The sequence below is a fragment of the Nyctereutes procyonoides genome, unplaced genomic scaffold (assembly GCF_905146905.1).
Source record: "Nyctereutes procyonoides isolate TBG_1078 unplaced genomic scaffold, NYPRO_anot_genome, whole genome shotgun sequence".
Taxonomy (NCBI): Eukaryota; Metazoa; Chordata; class Mammalia; order Carnivora; family Canidae; genus Nyctereutes; species Nyctereutes procyonoides.
In genome coordinates this window covers 28072740-28093056 of record NW_026575120.1, presented here as the reverse complement: position 1 = coordinate 28093056, position 20317 = coordinate 28072740, and the positions used below count along the sequence as shown (strand labels likewise).

The 20317-nt window shown below is 66.5% G+C and overlaps 1 protein-coding gene across 3 annotated transcripts in view; it reads right to left on the bottom strand.

Moving 5' to 3' along the window:
• Positions 1-874: 874 nt before the first annotated feature.
• The window catches only part of CAMK2B (calcium/calmodulin dependent protein kinase II beta), a 76048-nt gene continuing 56605 nt past the window's right edge, over positions 875-20317 (bottom strand). Inside the window, exons 8-21 of one of the 3 annotated variants that reach the window (XM_055335295.1) lie at positions 20208-20291; positions 18849-18943; positions 18577-18699; positions 18127-18210; positions 17514-17556; positions 16512-16586; positions 12224-12261; positions 12062-12133; positions 10798-10842; positions 9307-9355; positions 3621-3696; positions 3405-3499; positions 3079-3313; positions 875-2572 (exon numbers count right to left, since the gene is read on the bottom strand). In XM_055335295.1, coding sequence (XP_055191270.1) covers positions 3081-3313; positions 3405-3499; positions 3621-3696; positions 9307-9355; positions 10798-10842; positions 12062-12133; positions 12224-12261; positions 16512-16586; positions 17514-17556; positions 18127-18210; positions 18577-18699; positions 18849-18943; positions 20208-20291 — 1112 coding nt within the window. In that variant the 3' untranslated portion in view covers positions 875-2572; positions 3079-3080. Of the gene's footprint in view, positions 2573-3078; positions 3314-3404; positions 3500-3620; positions 3697-9306; positions 9356-10797; positions 10843-12061; positions 12134-12223; positions 12265-16511; positions 16587-17513; positions 17557-18126; positions 18211-18576; positions 18700-18848; positions 18944-20207; positions 20292-20317 lie in introns of all 3 variants that reach the window. The other 2 variants (XM_055335296.1, XM_055335297.1) reach the window with 2 other exon arrangements.

Sequence of the window (20317 nt, the reverse complement as noted above, 5' to 3'; positions counted from 1 at the left end):
GGACCCAGCGAGAAGGGCAGGCTGCCTGGTCCATGGCCTTGGGAAGGGCCAGCAGCGCACAGGCCAGCTACCACAGCCCTCGCCTGGCTGGGCCTAGTGTGGGCAACTGCCTGGTCAGACAGCTTCAGGTCAGGCCATGTGGTCACGAGGCCGTGCAGTCCTTCAGCCATGTACTCGGTGCTGATGTAGCTGGCACAGGCCAAGGGCGGCCAGCATTCCTGAGGGAGGCCCCAGGTGGCTTAGTGTCCCCATGCTGCAGGGGTACAGTGGGCAACAGGTGATGTGTCCCTCCTGACAGGCCTTGGGCATGGATGATGGGGTGGGCGAGGGTGGGGCAGTGTCCGGGGAGAGGAAGGAAGGCCCTCGCTCCCCTCTGTCCCTGGTGTCCATCTGTTCCCAGATCTGGGCTCCAGGTGCCCTCCAGGTGGTTGGATCCTCCTTGGGGAACCCCTCCCAGCCCCCGCTGTCTTAGCCCCGCCATCTCTGCCTCCTAGAGGCCACTACTGTCCTCGCGGGACATCGCTGTCCACGCTGGCCTGGGTGCCGTCCACCCAACCCAGCCCATGGCCACAGGGTGAGTGACACGCGTGAGGGATAGATAAGTGGAGAGACAGTCAGGGTTGGGTCCTGTGCTCTTCCCACACAGAACTGCCCTCTGGCCTCATCCAGGGAGGCTGCCGAAGAGGTGGGGGTTCAGGGCTCAATGGGAGCTCTGGTTCCAGCATCCACAGCCGACAGAGGTGGGGTGGGGCAGTGGGTGGTGCTGTGGCTGCCGTGGCAGGGGGCCCAGGTGGTGCGGGAGCGGCCGGGCAGGGGGCTGGAGCTCGGCAGGGCCCTGGCATCAAGCCCCCAGCTGCACGTGAAGCCATTTGTCCTGTTTTTCTTTTATTTGCAGTTTCCCGAGACAGAACAAAATAATGATTTTTTTACACTTACAAGGCTCAGAAAGAAAAGACAATGGAACTCAGCAAAAAGAGAGAAGGGGAGGTTGCCGGCCAGCACTGCGGGCAGCCGGCCCTCCACAGAGCGGGCCGGCCGGCGCCACCACACCTTGGACATCTAGCTAGAGGAGCAGGTGTGGCTTGCTCGAGAGGGGTCATGCAAAAGAACTATCCCCCAGAAAAAAATCCCCAAATTACCCGAGACAGGCAGCTCCGTGGAGACAACAGGTGAGGGGACGGGGAGGGGTCCCCCGGAGGGGAGGGTGGCTGGGCCACACGCTGTCCATGGTGAGCCCTGCGGATGTTTACCCTGTGTCCATGGGTGGGGACAGCTGTCCTGAGCACAGCCGTGGACAGGCAGGTGAGTGTCCATTCTGAGTGTCTGCTGATGGACAGTCCCCTTGGAGAACAGCATCCTGCGTCCCGTTCCCCACTCTGTGCCCCTCCCTTGCCTTGATTTGTGGGGGAAGATAAAGAAAATCCTTGTTGAAAATGTGAATTAAATGTGAGGGCAGGTGTTGGGGCAGCAGGGACCCGCACCTCCGTGATCCCACCCCGCAACCACCCCGCTTGGCTGGCTGACCTAGGTGCTCTCTGCTGCCCTCCGACCACGGGGCCGTCCCCGAGCCTCACCATGGTGCCCACCAGCACCCGGGGGACCTCGGGATGGGCCCAGCCTGTCTTCTCCTCATCCCAGGGTCCCGGTAGCCGCGCCCTGCGCCTCAGGCCTGGGGCAGCCCTCCCTCCCTCTGCTCCAGCCTAGACTCCAAGAGCACTGTCAGCAAACCCCGGCCTGGCAGCCCAGGGAGCCACTCACCCGTTTCTGCCCCCTCTCCCCTGCCTGCGTCCTGACCAAGCCCAGAGCCCCTCTGTGGCCGCACCAGCTGGCGGGGGGGTGGGCAGAAGGGAGGCACCCCAACAGGAGGGAGGCCATCCCAAGGGTTCCCCTCCTGCCGGGGCTGCAGCCCAGCCAACAGTGTCCTCTTGGCCAGTCTCCTGCCCGGGTAAGGTCTGTACCTCCCCGGCCCTGGAGGGACCAGAGGGGGAGCCCTGGGCCCACGGGGGCTTCTTGGATGGTGCACCGGGCCCCCCCAGAGTCAGCTGGCCTCCGTGCTGCTCATCCATGCTGGGGGCTTGAGGAGGAGGGAGGGAAACAGCCGCGCTCAGGTCCCCGTGGCCCCAGGTGGCCGACACTCCTGACAGCAGCCATGCACGGCGGGCGGGGGGGGGGGGGGGGATGCAGACGCCTGGGGGGGTGCCACCTAACAAACAGCGTTCCTCGGCCCGGCCCCTGGGGACAAGATCACTGCCCCACCGGTCCCCAAGGGGCCAGGAGCAGACAGACACGTGGAGCATGGGTGGGGAGTGCCCGTCGGTTCAAAGCCCCACAAATGCCAGTGATTTTTACAGCTTTTTCCTTTGTTTTTTTTTTTTTTTCCTCCCGTTTCATCCAACATCAATTTTTTTTGTGGTGTTGTCATCTTGTTGTGAAAAAGAGATCACGTCCGGTCTTTGTTTTCTGCAGACACAGGCACCAGGGGGGAACGAGGCAGAGACACAAACATGCGACGGGCGGGCCGCGGACGGCGGGGCTCCCAACACGAGTCCGTCCCGCCAAGCCGGCCACAGCTCTGAAAGGGAGGGAGGATGGGGGTCAGCTCACACGCACTCCCCAGGGAGATGGGGGCCAGCTCTCACGCACCCTCCAGGGAGATGGGGGTCAGCTCTCACGTGCCCCCAAGAAGATGGGGGAGAGGGACCAGCTCGCACGCCCCCCAGGGAGATGGGAAGGGGACCAGCCGTCATGCCCCCCAGGGAGATGGGAGCCAGCTCTCACATGCCCCCAGGGAGATGGGGGTCCGCTTGTACACACCCCCAGGGAGATGGGGACCAGCTCGCACGCCCCCCAGGAAGATGGGGAGAGGGACCAGCTCACATGCGCTCCCAGGAAGATGGGGGTCAGCTTGCACACACCCCCCAGGGAGATGGGGGTCAGCTCGCAAGAGATGGGGAGGGGGACCAGCTCTCACGCGTCCCAGGGAGGAGGGGGAGGACAGGGTGTGGTGCTGCCTGCGTGCATCCTGGGCAGCCTACCCCCCCCACCCCTTGCGCCCGGCAGGCCCCATCCTGCACCCACCTTCACTGCAGCGGGGCCACAGGCGCGCCTGAGCAGTGGAAGTGCACATTCTGCCACTTGCCATCACGGCGGTGCCACACGCGGGTCTCCTCGGACTGGCTGGTGCGGGGCCGGCCCTGCCCGTCAATGTACTGCGTGAGGCGGATGTAGGCGATGCACGCCGCGTCCTCCCCGATGACGTGCACGTGGGGGTTCAGGATGGTCGTGTGGATGGGCTTGCTGTTCTTGGCGAGCACTGCAGGCAGGGTAGAGGCAGGGGCTGGGCTGGGGCGCCCCCGAGGCCTGCCACCCCTTGCCCGGGGCCTGCCGGCGGTGCCCCCACTCACGGTTCTCGAAGTAGAATCTGTGGAAGTCCATCCCTTCGACCAGATTGCCCAGAGCTTCAGGCTCGAACGAGGTCAGGCCTGGGTCACAGATTTTCCTGGGGGGCAGACCCGGGTGAGGAGAGGCCCCGCCGCCTCCCGACCCTCCGTCCCCCCACAGGGAAGCCCCCCAGGTCTCCCCCGAGGCCACCCGGGGCCCAGCCCAGATGCCCGGCTCACGCGTAGGCCTCGAAGTCCCCGTTGTTGACGGCCTCGATGAGCTGCTCCGTGATCTTGATGACTTCCTGCTTCCGCGCTGCAGGGGGACACGGCCGCCCGGTGACAGGCCTGCCCGAGCCACCCTGCCCCCACCTGCCTCTTCCCCAGGGGCCCGGCACCCCGTCGGCCAGCTCACATCACCGCCCCCCCCCCCCCGTGTGCAAGTCCACCCGGTCCTGTCTAACATACACTGCGCCCATGTGACAGACACGACACGCAGAGAGGGGCCACAGAGCCTGCACTAGCCACCCTGTGTGGCCCCTTTCCCTCCGGCTGCAGCCCTGGGACCCCCCCTCCTGGCTCCTGCCCACCCGGACTCGGCGCAGAACCCTTCCCGAATCCACCATCTGTTGAGGAACACGTACGGGGGACCAGCGGTGGGACTGAGGGGCCCGGGGAGCCCACGGACTGACGGCTGGCTGCACACCTGCCGCCTGTACCTGTTCGCAGCCACGTGCCCACCGTACACGCTGCACCCCAGGGCTTGGGCTCTGCCCACCCGGCCTCTGCACCTGGACAGGCCTGGCCCCAGGGTGCTGGCCGTGGTCTCTTTAACGACTTGTGTGAGAACAACACAGCCCTGCACCCTGCGGACCCAACGCCAGACAACTTTCGGGGTCACTGAGACTTCTCTAAAGAAACAGGCCCTGCAGATGCCGCTGCGTATGCTTGAGTTCCCCTAAGTCTCCTTCGCACCTCCTCCTCAGAGAAGGCCTGTCCTCGGTAGGCCCTCAACTGCTTCCACGCACGTGCACCCGCGAGTGCACACACACAACCTATCACGTGTGTGCCCACGGAGCAGCATGGCAAAGGTGAGCCTCAGGCCCTGAAGGGTCCCCGGAGCTCCTCCCACGGGTGCTCTCCAAGTCACCACACGCCCCCGTGGCCGAACAGCACATGCATGAGCTGAGGCATGTGCTCACATCCAGAGCACAGACCGCAGGTGCTCGAGGGGTTGCCCACAGCCCTGCCATGGGTGTCCCCTCCCACAGACGCCCCCCTTAAAGACGTTCTGGACCCTTCAGGCAACAGGAGCTCCAACCTGAGGGCTTGGGTGCCCGAGTGTGCCACTGTCACGGGGGGGGGGCATGTGTGCACACATGTGCATGTTCACATGTGGGGATCTGTGTGTGCACCCACCTGTGAGTTTCTCCTGTCTCAGAAACCCCCCTCTCGGGACCCAACTGCCCTTGTGCTGAGGCCCCATTTCCATTTCTCACCAGGCTCCGTGTCTGGACCTGGGTTGGGGCCTGGGCTGTGGGCTTCCGTGCAGAGCCCGGGCCCCAGCTGTCTGGTCGGCCCTGCAGGCCGCAGCTGCCTCGCGGCCACCCATATCCACCCGCAGGGCGGTCCCTACACACACTGCCCTCCGCTCTTGGTCCTGGGACGCCAGGCAGGCCCCGTCCCTCTGCATCGTCTCTGTGGCTTCTGGCAGCCTCTCCCCACCACCCCCCGCGCCCTCTCCCTGGGCATTTCTGCTTCTAAGGTCCCCGTCACCTTAGTGGAGGTGACCCCCCTTTGCCGTCCAGCTTTTCCCCAGCGACCCCTGAGCCAGGCGGCCCCACCCGTGTGAGGGTGGACGGCGCCTCCATGTCCGACACCCGACACTCGCTGGCCCCCCCTGTTCACATCAGTACCCACAGGAGCCCTCGGCCAATAGCGCTGTGACTGGAACGGACACCACGGCCTCTGTCCTGTGTCCCAGGCACCCCCCATCCTATGGCAAGTTAACCTGATCTGCCACTTAATGAAGTTGTGTTGAACATTTTCAAACACGTTGTAGCACAAGATGGGGGTATAAACAGGAGGAGAGGGTCAGGGTCACAGCACAGCCGGCCCTGGAGCTTGGGAAACACTGCACCCATCCCACAGACAGGCCAGGGGAGGCTGCAGGGGGGCTGCTGCCCAGACCCCTCCCACCTGGCGTGGCAGCCCTGCCTTCCCTGGGGGTATGCGGGGTGAGGGGCTCCCTGGGAGGAGAGGCTGGGAGCTGTGACCCCCCAGCAGGCGGCTCCGCGGCCCCAGCCTTGTCGTATGGGCAAGGGTCTGGCTCAGGAGGGGTTCTGGACCTGGACCGCAGCCTCTTCCCTCCCTCTCTTGGGACAAGCCGGCAGGCCGGGAAGCCAGGCTGCTGCCAAACGGTGACCCCAGGCTGGCCCTAATCCAAAACCCTTGGCAGCTGTGGGGGCACTGGGAGTCCCCAAGCCACCCCAGGCAGGCAGCTGCGCAGGATCAGCCTGGATTGGGTGTAATCCCTGATTATGGGGAACGTGGCTTGGGCCAGTGGGCAACGACCCCATTTATATACGAGGACAGCTGGCAGGCGCATGACCCCAACCCGCCCCAGATGGCCCCCTGCAACCTGTGCCTCAGTGCTGGGAGAGCCCCAGCCCGAGGTGGAGGTGGGGGTGCCCACTGCTGCAACCCTGGGAGCCAGGTCCCAACCCAGACAGCTCGGGGGTGGACTCTACCCCCGTCCTTCACCTGTGGCCACCCCACCACCCAAAGGAGCCACGGTGCTGGAGACTTAGGGGTGCACATGCCAGAGCAAGGACTGTGCTCCCCAGGGGCCCTCACCCCCCCAGCCTGCCCTACCTGCTGCTCCAGGGCCCCCCCCCCGAAGCCTCCCTTCAGTCCTGCTCAGGGCCCTTTTCTGCGGCCCCCACCTCCATAATTTAGTTCCAGGTAGACCCCCAGGGTCAGCCCGGGGTGCTCAGAGCCCCCAACCTGGCCTACGGTGCAGACTCCAAGGGCAGCTCACAGCCCTGGGCGGGGGGTGGGGGGGAGGGGTCCCATGCTGGGAGGCCCCCCTGGGGGCACCTCTCAGTGTATCCCAGCCTCCGCTTCCTCATCTGTTAAACCAGGGCCAAGAGGGGTTGGGGAGAGAGGGACGTGGATGCTGCCGAGCCCCCAGGCTCTCCCGTGCACCTGCCCCAGCCCGGCCCCCTCCCCCTCACCACCTGCCTCTGTGAGCGGCACCCAAGCTCCTGGCCAAGCACTGAGCGCTCCTGGGGGGCCACTGCTGTCCAGAGGCCACCCCATTCCCTCTCGCCTTGCCCCTGTGCGCCCCTGCCCCGCTGCCACGCTTTGCTCCCCCTCCTCCCTGCCCTGACCCTCCACCCCCAGGCCCGCACTCACCCAGCCACTCCCCGGCCATGCCCAGCCCCTGGTCCGCAGCCTCTCATCAGAGGGCACCTCCCTGGCCGGTGCCTCCCGGCAGGTGGGGGAGGCTGCAGCCCTAAGGTGTCACCCATCCCTGTAAGCGATCCTGGTGGCAGTCGGCAGACGGGCTGGAGCAGGTAGCTCCTCCCTCCCTGCCTGGGGAGGGGCCCCTTGCCCCCCACCCCCAGTGCCCCTGCAACCCAGTGTCTGCGTCACCCGGGCCCACAGGTCACAGGCTGCTTCACCCTGTTTCTGAGTCTCTCCTGCACGCACACGAGCATATTCCCAGGCGCCCGCCTTCAGCCATAAGCTTGTTTCCTGAGGCCCAACAACACCGTCCTGTGGCCCCCTCTGGGCACCCCCAAGCTGGCCTCTCCCCAGAGTGAGGGGTAGCGCACCATGGCCAGGAGGCTCGGCACTCCCGTGAGCCCCCAAGAAGCAGCTGCGAGCCAGTCAAGGTGCCACGTGCACAGGGTGGGTGGGGGGCCTGGGAGAGCTGGAGACAGGCATGGGGGCGGGGGGGCTGACCCCTCCTCACTGCATTCAGGGTGTCAGGGACCCTGGGGGCTGGGGCAGAACAGCCTGCATATGAACAGGGGTGGGCAGGGGGCACAGAGAACAGAAAAGCTATGGGGTGATGAGCTAAGACAGTAGAGGGCAAGGGGGCACATGGGAAGGGGGACATGGGGGGCCTGGGGGACAGAGGGGGTAAAGGTGGACATGGGGGATAGAGGGGGATGTGAGTGGACACTGGGGCATATGGGGGACACGGGGGGACATAGGAACAGAGGAGGAGGCTCCAAGAATGTCCAGGCAGGTGCACGGTCCGCCTGGGTGGAGAGCAGCTGCTATGGGCAGAGGGTGCCCCCCAAGAGGACAGAGGCAGCTCAGTGTGTGCAGAACCCCGAGGAGAACCCAGCCGGGCAGGAAGGCCAGGCCTTGTCCGTCTCAGCCCGCAAGCCTGTGGTGGGGAGAGGCTTCTGGAGGAGCACCTCGTCTATGCCTCCCTGGGGTCCTGTTGGGTGCTGTACCGGGAAGGTCAGGTGGTCAGGAGGGCAGCCCCAGGCCCAGGGGAGCCTCTGGGGGAGAGGCCTGGGTGGTGGACGGCAGTGCAGTGCAGGGGGTGCGGTGGGGAGGGCAGAGGCTGGGAGTGCCCTGCAGAGTCAGTGCCAGGCCCTGGGCAGCTATGTGCGGAGCCGGCAGGGAGCCCCCGAGCCCCTCCCCACGGAACTCAAGATGTCAGGGACTGTGGGGGCTGGGGCAGACAGAGCCCTGGGGCCAGTCTTAGCAGCAAAAAGCCCCCGGGGCACCTGGGGGGCTCAGCGGTTGAGCGTCTGCCTTCAGCTCAGGTTGTGACCCTGGGGTCCCGCATCGGGCTCCCAGCAGGGACCTGGCTTCTCTCTCTGTCTACATCTCTGCCTCCCTGTCCCTCTCATGAATACATAAATAAAATCTTAAAAAAAAAAAAAAAAAAAAAAGCAGGCCCTGGCCCACAGGCCACAAGAGGACCCCCACAGCCCAGGGGGAGCCACCAGCCTTGGTGGGGCCGAGGGGGCCCGGGAAAACCCCGAGCTCTATCTGCACCCTGCAGAGAGGTGAAGGCTGGGGGCCTTCAAGGACGCACCACCCACACAGGAGCCCACCTATCGAGCAGGGTGGGCAGGGGGCTGATGGGCAGGGGGTGGAGGTGAGATGGGGGTGAATGGGAGGACAGGAGGGGGCACGCACAAGGATGAGTGAGGTTAGGCTGGGGAGCCCCCACACACAGCTCACAGGGGGTCCAGGGACTGTGGGCACATGGGAGGCAGGGCTGGGGTGTGGTGGGAGGGGAACAGGCCTGCCCCCCGAGGCTGCTGTCTCGGCTAGACAAGGTGCCACCAGGGTCTGGGCTGGGAGGAGGCTGGGAGGCCAGTCCTCTCCCCTACTGACCCTCGACACTCCCCACCCCCGCCGCAGGCTCGGGCCAGGCAGTCAGGGACCGGGCATCAGGGAGGCCTCCTCACAGACGGCCTGGGCCTGTGTCAGTCTGCTTGTGGAAACCCCGTGAACATCTACCTTCCCTTCCCTGTCTGGGGTATCACTGTGTCCCCCAAACTGTCTGGGCATATCTCTGTGAGCCTGTGGCCTGGTGTGGGTGGTGGGCTGGGACGCCACCTCCCCTCCCTGGGTTGCTGACACGGCTGGGAGCAGAAAAAGGGGGTGCCCCTCGGGGTGCAGGCAGAGCCGCTGGCCTTCACGGTGTGGAAGCCCTGCATGCGCAACGGTGCCGCCCACCTGCCCTCACAGGCCGTGGAAGCACCCAGAACCCAGGGAAGGCCCCCATGCTGGCGTCTACGGATCAGCTGGCAGCCAGGCAGAGTCCTGGAGAAGACACGGAGCCACCTCGGCCAGGAGCTCGTTGCCCCAGGGAGCCCATGGCGGCCACACGCTGCGCAGCCCCGGCCCCCCGGCCCCCAGCCCGCGGCCGCCCACCCTCCGGCCCTACCTTTTGTGTCCTCGTCCTCTATGGTGGTGTGGGTGCTGTCCGACGACTCCTGGGGACACACAGGGAGGCAGCAGGTCAGCATGTGGCCTCCACGGGCCTGCAGGTGCCCCCCGGTGACCCCATGGGCGGGGCTGGAGCTTCACACACCCCGGAGGTCACCTGACCCCAAGGCTCACACCCCCGATGGCTGATGGCTGGGGGCTCTGGTGGCCCCTCCTCCCGACGAGACGCACCTGGAGGGAAGGCGCCCTGTGCTCACAGGAGTCTCCAACAAGACAGGAAGAGGGGCGCTTTGGGGCCCCGGGAAGTGGGCAGGCTCCCCCAGCCTGAGGCCCTGAGAGCCGTGGCCTGCCTGGGGCAGGAGGGGGCTACCCACGTGTCCTTCCCGGGAGGTGGCCACCGGCCCCCCGGGGCCTAGACTGAGCAGCCAGGCGGGCTCTCACTGCCCCACTCAGGGCTTCCTGCCCTCCAGGTAACAGACCAGGTCCGGTCACCTGTCCCAGAGTTCCCAGGACACCCGCTTGCCCCTCAGAGCTTCCTAACAGGGTGTCCTGACCAGACACGCTGCTCCAGGCTCGGTCCAGAGATAGTCGTAGGCCTGGGGCTCATACCACAGCCCCAGAAGGGGCTGTAGAGGCTCCTTGCAGGGACACCGGGACTGTCACCCCAGACACAGGGTCTGAGGGACACCCATCAGCAGCTACAAGGCAGGAGGACGCCCAGGCCCTTCCTAGCCCCTGGCGTCTGGACTGGCTGACAGGCGGGGGCTCCCGGCCCACTGCCCGGGTGTGGGGGCCCCTCCAAGGAGCCCCGGCCTGGGTGGGAGTCTGACCGCAGACCCAGGTGTGCTAGGCATGGGGTGCTGGTCCTGGAAACCCAGCTGGGCTGCCCAGCATCCCTCCTGCCACCCCAAGAGCCAGCCCCTTCTCTGGCCCCGGGTGCGGATGCCAACGCAGTGGGAGTGATGCCGATGCCGTGTTAAGGAGCAGCAATAAAGGACGTAGCCTTGCTCAGCGGGAAGCACGGGGGCAGAGGTGAGCAATGGGGTGAGGTCAGGGGTGTCCTGCTGCTCCCTCCTCCCGGCCCACACTGGCCTTCTTCCCAGGGACCCCCTGAGGCAGCTCTGCTCTCCTGGCTCCCAGCTCTGCTGGGCCCAGCCACTGCCAGGGCTGGACGCACAGCACGGAAGGTCCTGGAAGCAGATCCTGCTCCGAGCCTCGGGGGGGTCTCAGGCAGCCCCAGAGGCCATGTCGACCGTGGACTTGGGGACAGCCATGCCCACGAGGGCGGCACAGAGGGCCTTGTCCCGAGGGGGCAGCCATGGACCTGTAGGGCGGTGTCCTACCTTGAGAGGACTCACTGCACATCTGCCCCCCCAGGTCTCAGCACAAGGGCTTCCCTGGGTCAGTGCCCCAGACCTGCCCCTGGCCAGGGGGCCTGCCTCCTGCCTGAGCGCAGGCTCCCAAGGGGGTGATGAGGGCGCAGCAGTACCTTGATCCCGTCCACAGGGTTATGAATGACGGTGGTTTGAGGCTCCTATAGAAGAAGGAAGCACAGAGGAGGAAAGAGGGAAGTGAGAGGAGGAGGAGGAGGGTGCAGGGAAGGACGGCAGCCGAGCGTGGATGGCAGGAGGTGGAGCGGGCTGGGGAGGCCTGGGGGTGCCCAGGGTGGCCAGAGAGCAAGCATGTGCGCCCATGGAACGCAGCAGACAGCAGGGGGGCCGCGGGTGGGGAAGGAGGCCCTCCCCTCCCTTTGCAGCCTGGCCCTCTGTCCTGGGTGGGGGGCGTTTTGAAGATGTCATGGGGGTAGGGGTGTCATATGGGAAGGATGGGGTCCGAGACGGGGCTGGCTGTGCGGGACCCTCCCCTCCTGGGCTGGGGCCACCCCCACGTGCTATACAGCCATTTGGCCAACCCGCCTTCCTGGGGTCAGCGGACACACCGCGTGAGCTCTGCACAACCTCAGAACCCAAGCACCAGCAAACCCCAACCTCGTGGGGTGGCCAGCTCTCCACAGGCCGCCACGGGCACACAGGACCCCTGCACCACCAGCTGGGGGGACCCCCTAGACAGGACCCCCGGGGCGAGAGGACCAGAGCCAGCAGTTCCTCTGCACTCTCCTGGGCCAGAAGCCCCGGCCTCGCCCTCTGGGCACCCACAGGCCAGCACAGCCACAAGGGTGCATCTCCTGGGCTGCTTCGGGGCCCACGGGACCCAGACTCTGCTGGGAAGCTGCCAGCAGATGACCCCTGGGTCATCACCAGGACAGTCACCCAGGGGTCTTGTCTCTCCCTCCAGAACACTGGGTAGGCTCCAAAGCTAAGACCAGCCCCACCCATTCTTCGTGGGAGAAACCGAGGCCACCCCCTGCCAGAGGGCATACCCCTGCAGCACCTGGGAGGTGTCTCCCCACTGGGCCATGCCCCTGCAGAGCGTCAAGCCCAGACACAGGGTGGACCTGATGAGGGCAGAGGAGCACCGGGTGGTGCCCCTGAAGGCCTCTCACTGCTGACATGTCGATGGGCGGCTGGGCCTGTCCCCGCTGCTGAGGGGGGGCCCCCTAGCTCAGCCCCAGGATGGACCTCATTCCACACCCGAGAGGCGGGCGGGGGTGGGGGCGGCTGGAGGGCCCAGTGCGGTCCAGCAGAGACAGGCTGGGGCTGGACCCCACCAGCACCCCAGGCCTCCTGACCGGCGGCCACCACCCAGCCAGGGTGCAGGAGGGCTGGGGAGCAGAGCTGTGAGGGGCTCAGTACCAGGGCGGCCGGAGGGAGCGTCCCCTTAGGGCTGGTGGCAGCGGTGCTGTTTTTGGTGCTATTTGTCTGGGGCTGTGGAAAGAGGAAGATAAGGTTAGGGGCTGGGGGAGCCACAGGAGTGTGGGATGGGCCAAGCTCCAGGGTCGGGCCAGGCGCACTTACCTTGACCGCGTCAGCCTTCTTGTTGAGCAAACTCTTGGCTGCTGCATTGGGATGAAACACGCACATGAGCCAGAGGCCTGGAGTCCACTGCTACCTGCCTCCCCCCAGAGGTGACCTCAGGGGCCTGGGGATCCCCAAGTGACCCAAGGTCCTGAGGCAGGGTGACCGCCTCTGCGGTCAGTGGGGGGACAGCGAGTCTGTGCCCAGTTCTGAGCTGGGCCATCCCGGAGAGGCCCGAGGAGCCCTGCAGGGCTGCCCACCTCACTCCTCCCCAGGACAGCCCCTCCCCTGGCCATTCTCTGTGACCTGGACACCAAGACTGCCCTCCTGTCTGGGCCCCGTGGCTTGTGGGGAGCATGCAGGCTCTGGCAAGAAAGCAAGTTGCTCCCCCCCACCCTGGGAGGAGTTGGGGTGCTGGCCACATGCCTGTCATTCCTCTGTTCTTGGGCAGGGGGTGGCCCCCTCCCTCGGCAAACAGGACACACAGCCCTGCCCACAGGGCCAGGCCCCAGGCCGAGCCCCTTGGCGCACAGCACCCAAGGGCCTGGCGGCACTGACCCCAACACAGGCCCCTCTGTCCACTCCTGAGGACCCTGCGCTCTGAGTGGGTTCAGCAGGATGACTCCCGCGGGGAAAGGCTCAAAGGGCCACCCAGGCCTGTACCACCTGTCAGCTGCCCAGCAGATGGCCCGTCTCACCCCAACAAGACTGCGCAGAGGTCAGGCCGGCCTGGTTCCTGCCTTCTGGGCTCCCGGGCCTGCCCCCGCCACCCTGCTCCCCTGTCACAGTGCCCCCAGCATCTGTGCCCTCCATGGCGCTCAGCTGTAATCGTAGGGCTGCAGAACTGAAGGAAGTCAGCTTACCTTCCAGGAAAGGAGAGGTGAGGAGTGAGGAAAAGAGAGAAAACAAGATTCGTGTGGTCAGGCAGGGGTGCAGGTGCACGGCCCAGCCCGGCCTGGTCCCCCCGCCTGCCTGCCCGCCCACGCACCCAGCCAAGCTGCCCCACGGGGTGGGGGGGTGTTAGAGAAGCAGCCGCGGGGGCAGACGTCGGAGGGGAGGGGTCTGGGGGTGCTTCGGCCCCACCCCGCCACAGGCTTTAAGGGCTCCAGCCAGCCTGCCAGCCCTGATCTGGGCTGCCTGCCCCGAGGGCCCACGGGGGTCATCCCTGGAGGCCAGCGACTCTGGGCTGAGATATCAGACCAATGTGCACACTTAGAGCGATGCGGTGGTTCTCAGAGTGGGGACCTCCAGCAGCAGCAGCGGCAGCGTCCAGACCCACCCCAGACCTCCCGGGGGTGGCGGGGCATTTGGTCTAGGGGATCCTAATGCTGCTGCGGCTTGAGAACCATGGTCAGGGTCCCTGGCACAGTGACCAGGCCGGGTCCCAGGCCTCTGGGCCACTGCCTGCCGGCCACCCTCCTCTGTGCAAGGACACAGGTGGCTCTGCTTGACCAGAGCGGCCAGGGAGACTGTCCAAGCCCCAACCCCAGGCACAGTCTGCATTCCCACCACACATCAGCTCTCAGGGCCTCCCCCACAGGATCTACAGGGCCCTGTTTCACCAGAGGCCTGCCCCCTGGCCCGTCCCCACCCCCGGTCGCAGGATCCCAGTCAGTGAAGGGATGACAGGCCGCTCCTTCCTTGCCCGCTGGGCCTGCTAGCTCTGCATTTCATCCTTCCAAACCGCTGAGGCTGGATCAGGGCCATGCAGTGATGCCCTGGCGGCCCTGACCCCTGAGCATACCGGAACCTGAGATGCCACCTTCCTGGGGCCATGTCCCACCTCCCCTCTGCGGGGACCCTGGAAAGCTCTCCAGGTGGCAGCTAGAACCCACCTCCTAGGAACTCAGCATAGAGGGACAGGCCAGCCCTGCAGACGCAGGAGCAACGTGACCCCCGCTGACCTCAACCCTCTGCTCACTGCCCCACGGCCAGCGCACAGGTGGAGCCCAGGGCCCCCGTCCCCACTGGCTGACCAGCGGGGGGGGCTGGCTCCTCCAGGGTCCCGGGGGAAGGGGCCCCAGCCCATCCCAGAGGTGCGCATCATGGCAGCCGAGCAGGCAGGCAAGCTGACCCCCACACCCTAGTTTAGGATGGGCCCCGTAGCCCCACGCAGTGCAGGCGTCAGAGCTGCTGCAGGCCAGGACCGGCCCAGTGGCTCAAGGGGACACAGCCAGCCCTGCCCGGCCTTCCCCCCAGAACTAGGCCCTGGGTGGAGGCGGAGAGACCCTGGGATAGACCCCCTCAGTCCCGGACTCTCAAAACCCCCTCTCCAGACTGTGCTACTCAAGACGGCCATACCACTCTGGGGACAGACGGCTCCAGCAGGGCCCAGGCTCCAGAGAGCCCGGCAGCAGACACCAATCCTCTTCGCCCATCCCAAACACTTCCCCTCAGGAACCCCCTTTAACCAGAGCCTGAGAGTCTGGGCTCAGGGCGGGGTGCGCACGGCCAGGCCCCTCTTAAAAGCGGCTCCTGCACATTCACGTCTCAGTCCTGGACTGACTCCAGGGCCCTGCTCAGCCCCGTCTACACTGGGTGTCACAAGCACCAGGCACTTCCTCCAGACTTTCTCAAGCCAGATGTGCTACTTGGCAGCAAGTGCCCCAGGCCCCTGGTAGACAAGGAGAGGCCTCTGCAGCACCCACCAGGGGTCCCCAAGCCATGCCCCCACCCTCCCCCCACGGGTGCCAGCTCTCTTGCCTCCTCTCCGGGAAGCCCCAGATGCTCTAACGACTTGCAGCATTCATCTCTACAAAGACACCCTGGGTTCCTCTGCCTGGGGGTACTGTGTCACCCAGATCCTGTCCCCCTCGGGGGAGCGATGGCCTTGGAGCTGAGACCCCTCCAGTGCAGCTGGCTGAGGGGGGTCGACATAGCAGAGGGGCCTCAGCCCGAGGGCCCAGCCTCTGCCTCGTCCCCTCGATGGTCGCCCAGGACAGCCATGCTGGGCTCAGCCCACATGCACTGACCACCCCCGGGACAGCAGCCCTGGGTGCCCCAGCAGGGGCTGCGCATGCACATGGCCTCATGCAGTCGCTCTGCTCCGCATCCGCTGCAGGCAGGTGGGCTTCAGGCAGGAGCCCCCGGCAGAGAGCAGCCCAGAGGCTTGGCTCACTGGGCTGGGCAGCAGCGCGTCGCCAGGAGCGCCCAGGCTCCCTGTTCCCTGGCCCCGCTTCCTCCCTCCCGTCACATGCTCCAGAAAGGCTCTGGAGAGGAAGCTAAGGATCGCAGCCCTCTGGGGCTTTGCCGCCCGGTGCATCCTCTGGGCTCACCAGAGGGGCACAGACCCTCGTTCCCGAGGGTGGCCCTGCCCTGAGTACCCCCAGAAGGAGGTGGCTGGGGGACGCACCCCCTGTGGGACCTGGAGGCAAGAGCTGGGGTGGACGGCTGGCTGGGGCGGCCTCTGCCCTGACCAAGCCGAAGCACAAGGCACCAGCACAAAACCAGGCCCCAGAGCTCCATCTGGGGAGCCCGGGGATTGCGCCACCCCAGCTGCAGGTGGCTCCGTGCACCCTAAACCTGCACCACCCTCAGCTCAAGCTGGTCCACCCGCAGACCCTGGAGCCCGGTCCACCGGCCCTCAGGGGTTCTGGCTAAGGTCACAGCTGGGTGGGCGGGAGCTGGCCTGAGGCTCCTGGGAGGAGCAGGCCGGCCTCACACGTGTGGGAAGAGATGAGGGGCCTCATACAAAAAACCAACAGGACGTTCGGGGGTGGGGGGGCTGAGGCTCCCCTGTCCTGGGGCTCACAGGGCACACATGCACACGTCGGACCCAGCACAGACCACCAGCTCCATGCGAGTGATGGGGAGCAGCACAGGGCAGGTCCCTGGGGGCAGGGGGGGCCAGGCCGGGGGTGCACAGTGCAGGGTGTCTTTCTCCCCGGGAGCCCCCCACTCAGGCTCCAGACCGCACAGCAGCCCTGAGGCTCCCTCTGGGTGCTCGAGGTCACTCTGAGCAGGGCTCGTGAGGCACAAGTGGGGAGAGACAGCAGAGAGCACAAGGCTCTGTCCAGAGGGGTCTCCTGACCCCTAGAGTCTAGGGGGCCAGGGGTCAGGACTGAGGATCCGTGCAATGCACGTGGGGGGAGGCAGGACTCAGGGGTCACCTAGCCTGGCCCCTCCTTTAGCATAGTGGGGGCTGCCTCCTGTCCTCCAAGTGGGACCTGTCCAGGGCGGGAGCAGGGGCTCCCGGGGCCTAGGGGGTGGCTCTGGAGGCCCGGCCGGCAGCTGCGTGCAGCGAGGGGGCTGCATGCCGCCAGGCGGGACCCTGGTCACGAACATCTACCTTGTTCCACCAGCCCCATGGTGGTGCCGGAGGCCGCGGTGGACATTGTGGCCGGAGCGGTGGTCTGTCTGCCCACTGTTAGCACCGGGTTAGAGACGAGGGAGGGGCGGACACAGACGGGGCGGGCAGGGGAGGGAGGAGGAGAGACAAAGGAAGCAGAAGAAGATTAGAGTCCACAGTCGGTGGCGGATGGCTCCAGAGTCCCGTTCCCGGGAGAGTGGGAACAGGACCCAGACTGAGTGACAGGTGAAAAGCATCTGCCTCCTTTCTCCTTAGAAAACCCCAGCGGGGGCTTCTCGCGCCCAGGACGGGACCCATCGTGCTGGAGTGACACACACCCCCCGTTCCCGGCACCACAGGATCACAGCAAAGGTCACAGGACGGGGTGCTGGATACAGACGCACAGGGACGGACCCCAGACGCTCCCGCACCCAATGACGCGGGCGACAGACAACCACAGGACAGCCAGTGGGCCACCTGCCCCTCAGGTGACGCCGTGCCCACACGGGGCCGCCAGGGCCCCTGGCCTCGGGGTCGCTGATAGACGCCCCCAAGCAGCCGCACGCCACAACCCACCCCCGCCCCCCACCCCCCTACCCCCCTGGCCTCGGTGCCCCAGGCGGGCAGCCGCCAGCGAGTCCGGAGCTCAGTGGAGAGGTTCCGGGTCCTCCTCTCTCTCCCCCACACAGAACGGGTGCTCAGAGGGCTCAGGACAACAAGGCCACGGAGGTGCCGACAGACACACAGAGCTGCGGCCCAGGCGGCAGGCAGCTCACACATGAGGGCGTCAGGCGAGGATACAGACACCCAACACGCAGGGACGGGGGTGAGTGCCAGGTCAGGGTGGGGGCGCCCAGGAGCCTAGGCCCCGTGGCCCCGGGAGAGCAGGAGGCCAGGCCGCTGAGCGGCAGGCAGATGGGCAGGGAGATGGGGTGAGGGAAGGCGGGCAGCTGGCACTGGTGCCCTCGGAAGCCTGCTCTTCCAGGAGAAGACTGTTCTCACCTGAGAAATTTCTCGTGGCCAGCATGGTGGTGAGGATCGCGCCCTGGGGAGAAACAGGCAGCTGAGGCCTGGCCACCCTGGCCCCGACCTCAGCCTGGGGGCGCCTGGCAGGACTCAGGCCCCGGCCTTGCAGACCAGTCTGCAGACTCAGCAGCTGCAGGGGACTGGCCACCTGCTTCCAGAGTTGACAAAACGGCGGCCAGTGGACCACAGCTTCTAGAGGGCTCCAGGACCCCAGGGCTCCTCCCACTGGCCCCCTGACAGCCTTTTCCTCCCCACCCACCAGGCTGGTCCCCTAGCTTAGCCTGTGGGGGGTCAAGGCCGCCCACTCACTCACCCTGAAGTGAGCGGCAGTGACCCGGGGCACCTGCCTGTGCACAGCCCCAGGTGCACAGAACCCTGTTGTGGGGAACCCCGAGGAAACCCCCAGCCTGCAGGCTGGTGCCACGCTCTCCAGGGTCACTGCCATGTGGGGCCCAGGATAGGGCCAAGATCGCTGGGACCGCTGTGTCTCCCCTCACTAAGCCTGCCAGGACCCCTGGGGCCGCTCCCAGTCCAGGACCCTTAAGGGCACAGTCACCTGAGCGGTGGGCACTTGGGAGCTGCATCTCACCTTGAGCTTCCTCCGGGCATTGAACTTTTTCAAGCACTCCACGGTCTCCTGTCTGTGCATCATAGAAGCCACGGTGGAGCGTTGCTGTGGGGACAGAGGCCGTTTGGATGGGGGTCAGGGAGAGGGCTGGGGCAGCAGGGCTGGGGCATCCAAGCCACCCATCCCGCCTGCTGCCCAGCCCCCACCCCTTAAAATCTGCCCCTACCTCACCCTCACCCTCCTGGCCTTCCTGACAGCCGTGTTCTCCAGCCAGGCCCTCTTGTCCGCCTGGACATCTCGTCCGCCTGGACATCCCGTCCCCTCACACACAGCCCCCACCTTCCCAGACACTGAGCCCTCACAAACCCCCCAGTGTGTCCCCGGCCACAGGCCGTGCAGTACTCAGGAGACCAGGGAGGCCGGTCAGCTGTGCGGAGGAGACCCCGGGGTCACCATGCTGGGTGCACTTACGCAGACCCATGGGTGCTTCAGTGCTTCGTGTGCTGTGATGCGCTTGGCGGGGTTGATGGTCAGCATCTGGTTGATGAGGTTTTTGGCTTCAGGAGTAACGGTGTCCCACTCGGGGGACGGAAACTAAAATAGAAGGCAACCCACGAGTGTTTCTGAAGCCCTCTCCCCAGGCGGGAGCCAGACTCTCCGAGTGGTCTACATCAGGGTCGTGGTTCTGGGAAGAGGAGCTTCCCCCTGGACGGGGAGGGGTCCGGAGGGGTCCCAGCACTCACATCATAGGCTCCTGCCTTGATCTGCTGGTAGAGCTTGTGCTGGTCCTCATCCCAGAAGGGTGGGTAGCCCACCAGCAGGATGTACAGGATCACCCCTGGGGGGAACAGAGCATGGACCTCACGGGGCTGCCCCACCCCACCTCAGCCCCCAACTCCCTGAGCCCATCCCCAGGCTTCCCCTGCAGCCCCCATCCCACCCCACCCCAGGTCCCCACTCCCTGGGCCCCCTCCACTGCCTCCATCCCCACCCCACTCCAGCCCCACACTCCCTGGGCACCCCCTGCAGCTCCATCCTCATTTCACCCCACTCCCCACTCCACTCCCCACTCCCTGGGCCCCTTGCAGCCCCCACCCCCCCCCAGGCCCCCACTCCCTGGACCCCCCCCACAGCCTCCACTCCCACCCCATCCCAGGCCCCCACTCCCTGAGCCCTTCCCCAGGCCTCCCCTGTAGCCCCCACCCCACCGCACCCTGGGCCTGCACTCCCTGGGCCCCCTCTGCTGCCTCCACCCCCACCCCACCCCAGCCCCCCACTCCCTGGGCACCCCACTGTAGCCTCCATCCCCATTCCACCCCACTCCCTGGGCCCCTTACAGCCCTCACCCCACCCCAGCGCCCCACTCCCTGGACCCCCATAGCCTCCATTCCTACCCCACCCCAGCCCCCCACTCCCTGGGCCCCCTCCACTGCCTCCACCCCCACCCCACCCCAGCCCCCCACTCCCTGGGCACCCCCCTGCAGCCTCCATCCCCACCCCCTGGGCCCTCCGCAGCCCCCACCCCATCCCAGCCCCCCATCCCTGAGCCCTCCCTGGGCCCCTTGCAGCCCCCACCCATGCCCCACCCCACCCAACACCCCACCCCCTGAACCAACCACAGCCTCCACTCCCTGGGCCCCCTGCGGCCCCCACCCACGCCCCATGCCCAACCCTGTGCCCTGGGAACACGAGCGTCCATCCAGGGTTCAGCTGTGCCTGGGACCCCCACCAAGGAGGCAGCCCTGCCACAGCCTGCATAGCCCCCACCCCTTTAGCACCCTGTGCTCCCCCTGGCCCAGCCCTCTCTTCTGGGCGGTGGGCTTCTCTGCCACAGCCAGGGTCGCGGTGGCAATTCTAATCTGTGCGGGCAGGGGGTCCAAGCTGGGTGCAGCCCCAGGAGTCAGCACTGCTGGTGGGCTACCCACCCTTCTGGACATCCCGTCCCCTCGCACACAGCCCCCACCTTCCCAGACACTGAGCCCTCGCAAACCCCCCAGTGTGTCCCCAGCCACGGGCCATGCAGGGGTTGGCCTGGCATAGCACCAGTGGTCCAGGCCCCCCATGGCCCCCGCGGCCCCACGCCGCCCCTACAGGGGTCTCACCGCATGCCCAGATGTCCACCGGCTTGCCATAGGCCTCCTTGCGCAGGACCTCCGGGGACAGGTAGCCCGGTGTGCCTGCGAACCCTGGGGGCAGGGGAAGGGCGGGGTGA